The 10,671-nt window shown below is 54.3% G+C and overlaps 1 protein-coding gene across 1 annotated transcript in view; it reads left to right on the plus strand.

Annotated features, from left to right (window-relative positions):
* The first annotated feature begins 67 nt into the window (after positions 1-67).
* Positions 68-10,671, plus strand: part of LOC109387211 (protein sidekick-2-like) — a 217,879-nt gene continuing 207,275 nt past the window's right edge. Inside the window, exon 1 of the mRNA XM_019650963.1 lies at positions 68-533. Coding sequence (XP_019506508.1) covers positions 470-533 — 64 coding nt within the window. The 5' untranslated portion in view covers positions 68-469. The remainder of the gene's footprint in view (positions 534-10,671) is intronic.

Consider the following 10,671-nt stretch of genomic DNA (forward strand, 5'->3'; position numbering starts at 1 on the left):
CCAGGGCCAGGCGCCTGGAACGGCGGTGACTGCGTCCTCCCGGACGACCCAACCAGGGGGCGGGGAGGGGGCGGGGGGCGGGCAACGTGGCCACCGGAGGAAGTTTCCTGAAGTTGTCCTTTTAGTCCGGAGCCCAGCCCGCGACCCTGCCGAATCGCGGAGGCTGCCCTGCCTGGGAGAAGAAGTCGGAGTTGGGGTGCTAAGGGAGGGAGGCGCCCCGAGTCCGAGAGCACGGCTTTCCCCTTTCTCTTGGCTCGCCCCTCGCCTTCCGGGCGCGCCGCCGGCATCGGACTTGGACCGAAGAGGACGTGGAAGGATTGGGGTCGCCAGAGCTGCCCTTCTGGGCATATACGGCCCTGGGCCGGAGCCGTGTAGACAGTATCTCAGGACGAAGCTTCGGGGTATCGGACCCCACCAGGATTATAAAACAGTGCTCAGTGCCCCCCATCCCCACCCCAGGCTGGTCATCATGTGGGGGCTGCTGATCTGGACTCTGCTGGCCCTGCACCAGATCCCCCAGGCCAGAGCCCAAGGTAGGAGGGCCACCCCCACGTGGGGCTAGTGTGGGGGGAAAGGGGGGGCGGTGAAGGGAATAGAGGAGGGGGCGGGTGCCTGTTGGCCTCATGGTGGCCCCCTGGACACAGGGCTTAGCCTGGGCAAAGCCCTCTTCAGGGAGTTACAGGTCCCCCCTCTTTGAGTTTTGGGGGCTTTCTTTGGGAGGGGGTTGGGGCAGTCTTTCTGAGACTTGTGGCTTTCCAGTGGGGGAGGGTGGGTGTCCGTGCTGGGAGGCGTTGCGGGAGGGGAGGGGGCTGAGAATCAGAGCCTAAGATGAGTTGTGGGGGTCACTACTCCCCCACCCGCTGTGGGTGCCCTCCGGCCTGCGAAGGAGGGGAACGCCATTCCTTGCCAGGCTCAGCGCCTGGCTCCTCCGAGCTTTTCGGGCCGGGCTCCAGGGTCCCCGCTCCTTGTCCGCGAAGAAGGGCAAGGCCCTGCCGGGCAGACGCTGGCTGTCCCGGGGTGAGGGAGTGGGGCGGGAGGGCGGCGCGAAGCAGCCTGAGTCCGGCGCTGGGTGCCGGCTGGTCGCCGCGGTTGCTGGGCCTGGCCACGTAGGGAGCCCGCGCCTGGTTGCTCGGCCGGCTGCTGGGGCTTTGCGGTGCCGGCCGGGAGCCCAGGTCTCGGGTGCAGCCCCAGACCCACATGGGGGTGGGCGCACAGGGAGGGTCTGAGGCCTCCTCCCCTCCAGCCACTCCCAGACACACAACTTCTGCCTTTGCCTCCAGCTCCGCTGGTCGCTCAATTGTCTCTGCAGCCGCCGCGCTGACCTGTAGCTGCCTGGAGCAGCCTCGCGGTGGAGAAGGGCTAGTGGGTTAGGGGGTGGGAGTGTTAGGACGGATGAGGCGGCGTGAGGGGGGCACTGCCCCCCTCCAGGGGGCGGATGCCCAAATATACTCCCAGTCCTCTGGCAGGTCCCAGAAGGGAAGGGTGGCTGCTCTGGCGCTTTCCTGCCTTTGGGGTTCGCAGACCCAGACTGTGGTGCCAGCGGTGTCCGAGCGGCGCCTGCTGGGGGCAGAGGGAGGCAAGTCTGGACTGAGCCCCAGGACTGGAGGGGCTTAGTTTTCCCTCGTCCAGGCTCAGGAGGGGGCCTGACCACTCCCACCAAGGCCGCTCACCTGTGGAGGCTGAAACCTCAAGAGGGGCCCCACCTCCCTCTGGGGTTGCTGATCTGGGGGGGGGGAGGGTACCCCAGTGCACCCAGAGTCGGGCAGGCCAGAGAGCCAGGATCAAAGAGATGAAAATAATCAGCTCTCACAGGGTTGTGGGGAGGATTTTACAAGGTAATTTACATTAAAGCACTTAGAAATTTTGTTAACGGGCCCTGTAAATGTAAGGTAATAAAAGTTATTATTATTTTTATGATCTTCATAAAACCTTCTAGCAGGCAGGACCTCAGAAGTCGTCTTATTCCAGCAGCCATTTAATAGATGGGAAAACTGAGGTCTGGGGGCATTAAGTGATTTGACCAAGGCTGCTGGGTGATCTGGGGGCAGAGTCCGGACTGGATTCTAAGCCCCCCTCTCCCTGGAACCAGGACCATCCACAGCTGGGGTGGGCTTGTTGATGGGTCCCAGGAGGACTGTGAGGCTGCTAGAATAGGAACAGATTGTAGCCCGCCCTGGGGCACCTCGCAGATTTGTTCTGAGATGCCTATGGGGTTACCAGTCAACAACCAGGAGACAGGAGGGCTCAGAGGGGTGTCAGTCTCCGTCTGGATGCTTCTAATTTAATTGCTGCACGGACTCCAGCAACCGGGGTGATTTGCCTGGGCAGATGGTACACAAGTTCTTGTCCCATCCGGGCCCAGGCCCTTAAGGAGTCCCCAGGGCACCTGAAGGTCTTTCCTTTTGCATCATCAAGTCTCTTCCATGCCCCACCTCCACACCTGTCCCCTCTACCTGAGGTCAAGATTCCACCTGCCCAGCTGAAGATAAGGCCAAGCTATCTCCTGTCTGTGTGCTTCCTGCAGAGGGGCTCACCCTGTCAGAAGCAGTGAAGGCCTCTTTGATTGATTCACTTGCTCTCCAGCTTCTCTTGTTTGCTGCCTTTTTGAGAGTGGCTGCCCAGGTCCCCTGCTGCTCCATTTGTGTTCTCTGGTCTGAAAGAGCGTTTCCCTGCCTCCATCGGGTACTCTCCTGCCATTTATCTCCCAGCCTGCAAACCATGCAGGGGATTGTGGGAACTTGGCCTGGGCCTGGGCTTGGGGGCAGTGTTGCATTTGAGTGCTGGCGTGGAGGGCAGGGTCAGGCCATGAGGCTGGGGCGTGCTTTCTTATCTGCTTTGGGGATAGAGGGTGGAGTTTCTCCTTAAGTGTGAGGCCATGTCATTAACCTTTGGGGTGGTTGAAGCCACCAGTCCTGTTTGTCACTTCTGAGCCCATGAGCCCCATTCTCCAATCATGACAGAGTGAGGGTCCAAATAGTGGTCGTCCCTTGGGACAAACCTCGCATTGGCCCCTGCCAGATTTTATCTAGACGGAGCTTAGTTTTTTTCGGGTAGTGGACCCAGGCAACGTCACCTGCTTCTACTGAAAGCCACCATTTGACTGTTATCCCTACAAGTGGATGTCACACAATTTCCCCTCGTTTCCCAAATGAAGCGGGTGATGTTGTAGAAAGGGCAGAGTCCATATGAGAATTCAAGGTGTTTCTGGGGAGGCCCCAGCAGGTCCCTGGCACATAGACTGTGCTTAATAAAGGATAATTGTTATTATGATAATGATTGTTTTTACACTATAAGCCAGCAGACCATGGGGTGTAGTTCCTGGCCACCCACCAAAAAGACCTCGAATGCCTTTTCCTCACCCTTCTTGTACTTCCTTCCGTGGCTCCACCACTCTGTCTCACAATGACTGTCTAGCACTCTTGGGCTCCACACCCAGGTACCCTGATTGGAGACACCTGGGTGAGCCTAGCTATCTGCATTTTAACAAGCACCTTGCAAGATTTTTCAAGTGCTGGGAAGCTTGGTTACTGCTGGTGGACATCCTGAGGAGGCCAAGAGGCTGGGAGGAAGGCAGTAGCAGCCCAGCCAGCTGGTCCAGAAGGTTCTTTCAGGAGAAGGGTGTCTGGGTAGGGGGGGGGCAGGACAAAAGGGGATGTGAGCTGAGTGAACCAGGCAGTGGAAACCCTGAGTTGAGGGTTGGGAAGCCCAGCTCCAGAGGGAGAAAGTTTAGTGCTGGGAGCTAATCACAATAAAAGCCAAACAGCACACGAGGGAGCAGGATGAAAGTTTAATTACATGGTGTGGCTAAGCTGTAATTATTAATTACTGACAGCAAAAAATAACTTATTGATCAGGGCCTCTTGCTAATTACCACTTGCCTGGGGCTCAGCTGGTACGTGTCAAAAGCCCCACGGAAGAGTGGGCCGGAGGTGTCCCTGCTGCCTCCATCCCCTTCTTTCAGGGCCAGAGAGGTGGCCCTCTGCCCCACACCCCTCTCTCCCTGGCCCACTGCGCCCTTGGCTTTAGCTGGGGAGTCTAGAACATTCTGGTTGTGGTTAGATGAGTGACACAGTTTGGTGCTTCTATTCACTGCAGATCTCCCCTGCCTGGGACGAACAGACTCAGGACCCCCAACTAGAGTCCACATCACACTGGCAGCCTGACACCTGCCTCAGAAACCCTCTCTTTCGTGCATTTGTTCAGCAAATATTTATCAGCTGCCTCTCCCTATGTCCTCTCCTAGAAGGCCAGAGTGGGGCCAGGAACCGTGTTCCATCAGAGAAGGGAGGCTGGGAAAGAGGCCAAGTCCTTTACAGCAGTTCTCTGTTTAAACAGTGCCTGAACGGCCGACTTTAAAATGATGTGTTAAACTGTATTGGTATGCATTTGACTTTGTACCACAGGACACAGTTGGGCTGTAAGCTAAACGGTAAGGGAGAATGAACTCATTCTCCGTCCTCAGGACTAACGTGAATCAGTGCATTTGACTTGAAAGAGACATGAAAAGTCATCTAGCTCTGTCCTCTGCCCACAAACGTGGGACAAGTGGCCATCTGGTGCCTGTTTGCATATCCCGGGTGATGGAGGACTCACTACCTTACAAAACAAGCTGGTGGTTAAGACAGTTGTACTCTATGCTGATGAAGAAATTGGCTTCCCTATGGCTGGCTAGCCTAGGATTTGGCTACTGTTGAAGGAGTCCTCTGATTGGCTGTAACCTCCCTTCCCATGTCTCTGACTCCTGGCCCCTCAGGGAGTCAGGAGACTGAGTTGGAACTGATGTTGGGTGTTAGGGTGCTGCCTGCAGGATTTCCAGCCTGACTTCCCCTGGAGCACGTGGCTGCAGACGGCCCTGGAGCTGCCTAAAGCGGGGGGAATTAGTCATCATAATTTGGGGCCTTGGGATGCCAATAGCAACAAATGGGCCAGCAGCGACTGCCAGCAGCGCCCCGCGGCCTGCAATGGAAAGGGAAACGAGGCGGGTTGCCGAGACACCCGGGTTGTTCCTTGTCATCCCACCCCTGCTGTCCACACGCTGGGCAGAAGGCAGGGCCGGTGAGTGGTGCTAGACAAGGGACGGGGCCTGGTGGGGAGGGAGAGAGCGGCTGCACAGCTCCGTGCCTCAGACTCCCCCAGCCAGGTGTCTGGGCCAGAAAGCCCCTCTTGGGCCCGGGAGCCCTGTGAGGCCCCGCTCCTTGCTGTACTGGGGGCGCCAACATGGCAGATGGCTTCCGGTCTGGGTTCTGGCCCCTTCAAATCCTGCCTGCACTGCTGAGCAACCTTGAGCTGAGGCTCAGTTTTCTCATCTGTAAAATGAGGAAATCGTTAAAAATATGTGTATCTACCTGGTAGGGTTTTTGCTTTTGCTTTTGCTTTTTTTTTTTGGACATGAAATGAGATGATCCCAATCACTTTAAAAATGCTCGTAATAAATGTTAAGTGCTCCTAATGTGTTGGCCACAAGGTGTGGGGGTGTTGTAATCCCTCCACACACACAGGCCTCCTCTCCAACCTCCGTAGCACTGACCGTCTTTCTGTTCCTAGAACTTGCCAGTTTAACCCTGGCCTCCCACCTGACCCTGGAAGTTCCTGCCATCCCCGAGGCTGTGCCTGTTCCTCCTGGGTGTCTGCAAGGCCCACTCCTCACTTCCTTCAGGTGGTTCCTCTAATGTCCCTTTATCATCCCCGAGCACCCAAGCACCTCCAAGCACTTGTACCCCTTGCGCAGCGTTACTTTCGCCATAGCACTCAGCTCCGTCGGACATATATTGACTTGGTTATTTGGTTATTGTTGGTCTCTGATGGGGGCAGGGGCTTTATTTTATTTACTGCTGTATCTTCAGTCACTAGGGCGGTGCCTGGCACAGAGAAGGAGCTAGAAAAAAAAAAAGTGAGTGAATGAAGAATGAATGAATGAATGAACACTTACCTAAAGCATAAAGCCACCTGACCTCTGCCTGTTTTCCCGGCTTCCTTTCTGGTCACCCACCCACTCTCACGGACTTGTCTCCACCTCACATACACCCGTGCTGTGGAGCCGTACACCCCAACTACGGGGGCCCTACCCTCCAGAGAGTCCAGCCTGGGCTTACAGAGTAGTGTTGCCATTGAGCCCAGGGCCCCCTGATCAGACTTCCTCACCCCTATTCCCAGCTCTCCCGACCTCTGGCCCAACGGGTGAAGCTGCCTCTCGCCGTTCGCCCTCTGGGCTGGGTGGCCTGCAGGTCCTTTATTCAGTACCCACCCGCTGAACTCCACCTGTGTGATGTGCGGGGAAATTGGGAGGATGGATAGGGGGTTTGGGGGGTAATGCCCATCTATGCATGGAAACACTGTTTGACACACATGAGAGAGACTTACATGAACAGTTAAATGCTGTAGCCCATTATCGCTTCCCCTTGCAGCCCATTGGCCAGAGCTGATCACATGGTCCTGCCCAATGGCAGAGGAGCTGGGAAGCACAGGTTGCTGTGCTCTGGGAAAGAGACCAACATCTCCACGTGCACTGGTGATGTCCAGCATTCCTCCTTAACTGCAGACATGGCGCTGTGGTCTCGAGAAGTGCATTTCAGACAGAGAATTACTTTACACAGGACGGGGCCATTCCACAGAGTTCCCCTACCGCCTGTGCTGTCACTTCCCTGCTTTGGGGTTTCTTTCCTTAAGCTGATGAGAAGTGGCATGCATAGTGGTGGATGCCTTGGGCCGACCTGGGTTCAAGCTCTGACACTTTGTGTTGCTCTGTGCCACTGTGGGTTCAGTCACTTACACTGTCAGCCTCCGTGTTCTTGTCTGAATCCCAGGAAAAGTCAGTGACGAAGCAGGAGCAGAGCCCTCGGCACAGAGCCTGACAGATCCGAAGCACTTAATAAGCTAATTTAACTATATCTGTGCTTCTGTGTTGGCCCCTCCAAATGGCCTTAAGATAGGATGTCAGGTCGCATTGAGCTTTCAGATTTCCCCTCTGGTATCTTTCCTCTGTAATTCACCCACCTCTTCAAGTTTTGGCCCTTTTTTGCCTCGTCCCCAGTTTAGAATGATTTGACATTTTCTCCCCATCCTAGGAATCTACAGAGGGGATGTGAGCTTCCGTTCGGTGCGCGCATCTACATGTCAGATAGTGTTGGGTGCATTACAAGCATTACCTGCCTTCATGCCCCCTCGACTCCAACATGTGGGGAAACTGAGGCCCAGAGCGATTCACTGCCCAAGGCCCCACAGCCAGGAAGTCAAGAGGTCAGGATGTGAACCCAGGGCTCTCTGACCCCAACGCCTGTCATCTTTCCACTGTCCCAGGCTGCCTTTTGCCCCCATAGCATCCTTCACTGGTATCTTCCCAGTGAGAGATGCTCAGACAGCGGTGCTGTTAGGAGACCAGGGCTGGTCCAGGGAAGGTGGTCGAGTTTGGAAATAGCCTCAGAATCCCTGGTCCTCCTGGCTCTCGCGTCCACCCCAGTTGTATCCTCTCTCTGGGCCTTAAGTTGGTAGAATTCAGGGGGTCAGGACAGGAACCCGTCTTCCCTCTGCTCCTCTCCTCCTTCCCCTCTGTCCCCTTCCTGGGGCTGGGGTGACATAGAAATGTTTGGGGAGTCTCCTTAAGGTCACTTGGGGCATTCATGACTGGCTTGCCAGTGTCTGAGCCACCCAAGTCTTCTAAACTGAATGGAGCAGAGCAGAAGAGCGATAAAAGTCTGATGCCATATAGGAAGCTATTAGTGACCCAGAGGGGTGATGAAATTTTGATGATGTGATAATCCTAAGGGGAGCCATGGAAACTCGGTCCATTCAGGGAATTTGGCTTCTGGGGTGGACACAGGTGACACTCAAGGGCCTGCGGGAGCCAGAACCCTGGGCCCTCCCCCCTGGGCACCTCTGTGGAGGTGCCAATCAGTGTGCAAATGAGGGAGGCAGTTGTGTTGCCTAGAACCTGGGTAATGGTCAAAAATATGGCTGGGCACCTGGACACTTGGGCTGTCACCAGATAACATGAGACAATAATGGATCTGGTACAGACGCCCCATTCCCTGCTTTGGACTATGAGAGCCAATCTAGAATGTGCTATCAGAGGGCTCTGGTAGGACAGCACTGGCCTCTAAGGAGCCTGAAACAGGGACGACTCCTTGGGTTCAAACCCTACTTGTCATTTACTGCTAGGATGACCTTGAGTGACATAGCCTATCTGTGCCTCAGTTTCTTCATCTGTAAAATGGGGATAACAGTAGTGCTCACTGGGTTGTGACAGGGTTTAATGAGATATGCTAAGCTCTTAGGACAGCACTCGGTGCACAATAAACACTGAATAAGTGTTCATCATTGTCGTTATTGTCATCTTGGTGTCTGGGCAGCCAGGCCACCTTTGGGCCTGCAATTGGACACATGTCCTGTCTCCAAATGCCTCTTTTCCCTTCATCTCTCCTAGACCTGCCAGCAGCATCTAAACTTCTACTCTTAGGGATTTATTTATTTGGTGAAGACATTCTCTACCTCCAGCTTAAAATGCAAATACACCACAGAGAACACACATGTTAAGGCTATGATGAGCTGTTCAGGTCTTAAGGTCAATGTTCTCATTTGATCCTTTCATAAAATGTCAAATTTCTGTGGGTAGCTTTCACAGCCATCTCATTTTCTCTTCACCCCAACCTATGACGGAGTTTGCCAGACACTATTAACATTATTAACCTTGTTAGCATGGAAGTTCAGAAAGATTAAGTGACTTGCCAAGGTCACTTGACGTGTCAGAAAGAGAGCGTGAATGCAGGGCAGCTGCTTCTCAGGCCGTTGCTTTTCATCAAAACATCCACCTTCAGGAATGGCTTGCCATGCTGCTTTGGGATTTGGGAGCTGTCTTGGTTGACCACCGGCGTCTCCCCAGTTTGAGTGGGCATAGGGCTAGGGCACAGAGTGCAATCCAGATGGCCTCTCCTCTCCCTAAGGGAACGCAGAGCCCTCTCGATGCCCCATCTGCTGTCCTACAGGGTCTTAGCGATAGGATCTAAAAGCTGAGACCTCTTACGTCACCCCCCTACCGATAAGCCTTTACTCTGGTGGTTTCAATGCCAAGCCCTCCATAACCTGGCCCTCTGCACAGACACAGTCTCACCTCCCCTCCCCCTGCCCAGCCCTCCACCCCGCTCAACTGCCCTCACCACTGGGGGAGCCATCAGCACCCTTCCCTCCGCTCTCCCCTCTGCACCCCTCCTGCCCCTCCTCCCCCGCAAGGCCCAGTAGCTGCAACTCATCCTCCCAAAGGCCTCTGACTTCTCAGGGTGCCAATGGTCTAGATGTCTCATTTGGCACTTTGGCCTTGTTGATTCTGAGTTATCTTTTAATGTGCGCGAGACTGATTTCTTTAATTATAAACTCCTTGAGTTTAGATAATAACCCTTCATCAACAGGGATGGAAGTATTAGACGTAAATGATTGTTCCCGATTAATGAACTTAACCCTTTAAAGAGGGGTACTGCATGGGTAATAGTAACGTTGGAGAGAAAAGGCAGCAGGCTTATGATGCTGTGCAGGCATCAGAGGCGAGACCCTTTCTCGTTGAGTCCCTTCGGGGCCCCATGTCCTCACTGGGAAAATGGGGGGCATAAATACAGCATTTCCAAGCTCTTTTATGATGAACTCTAGTGATGGAAGAGGTGGACACATGTCTGGGGGATCTGGCCCTACAGCCTGAAGCTGCCTACTATCCACACAACCTTTTCCATTTTAGTATTTTTACTTTTTAAATACATGAAATTTTGCATTGCATCGTGTAGTCTTATCTGAATTCTATTTCAACACGCAGAGGATCTTTTCAAGCCAATTGATGCTGCTGGAAGGTGTGGCACGTCTGCCCCATGGCTTCCTGGACTCCCAGGGTTGTATGTCAAAAGTTGGTTTTGAAAAACTTGAATGAGACGATCTCTTGGGTCACATCATCTGTAAGATCATGACATGCTTTACGCGCGTGTGCGCGCACGCGCACGCGCGCGCACACACACACACACACACACACTTCAACCATTTGTATTATAAGTTTTCTATAATATTTTATATACATACCTACTCGTAAAGCAGTTGTGTCCCAAATGTAGTCGGCCCTGGGCCACCATAGCCATCTGCCATGACTGGCCTGTGGCGTGCCTTCCAGGGTGGTAGGTGTGAGGGTTAGGCTATCAGCCCCTCCCTAGGTGACCTTGCTGCTGGGGTGGTTGGTGTTTTCTGGGTCCTCTCTTAGCTTCAGCCAATCGGCTTCATACTATGAGGGGCCCTGTCTCCTGGCCTCTCCCTGGACGAGAAGAGGTACTTGACTGGGCAAGCCACCCCGTGCATCAACCACACCGTTATTGTCATGATTGAAGAAGAGTTGGGGGCAGGATACTGATAAGGGTCTGAAGACTCTCCCAGTAGGAGGCGTTGGGCCCTGTGATAACTACGTCCACTGCACAGCGGCCTTTTCATAAAGGTGCCTTCCAGGAGAACAGAGGTTACGTGAAGACCGTACTTCTGGCCAAGCAGGGCCTTACGGCCGTCTGTGTCTCTGCGGCAGCTCCAGCAGCTCCGAGCTCCATGCCCTGCCCGTCCAGCACTAACTAAATGTTCTAGATCATCAGTTTCAGTCACACCCTCCTGGTTCCCCTTGAGGTTCTTGGGCTTCCGGAAGTAGACTCCAAAGCATCCATG

This window comes from Hipposideros armiger, unplaced genomic scaffold (genome assembly GCF_001890085.2).
Source record: "Hipposideros armiger isolate ML-2016 unplaced genomic scaffold, ASM189008v1 scaffold_150, whole genome shotgun sequence".
Classification (NCBI taxonomy): Eukaryota; Metazoa; Chordata; class Mammalia; order Chiroptera; family Hipposideridae; genus Hipposideros; species Hipposideros armiger.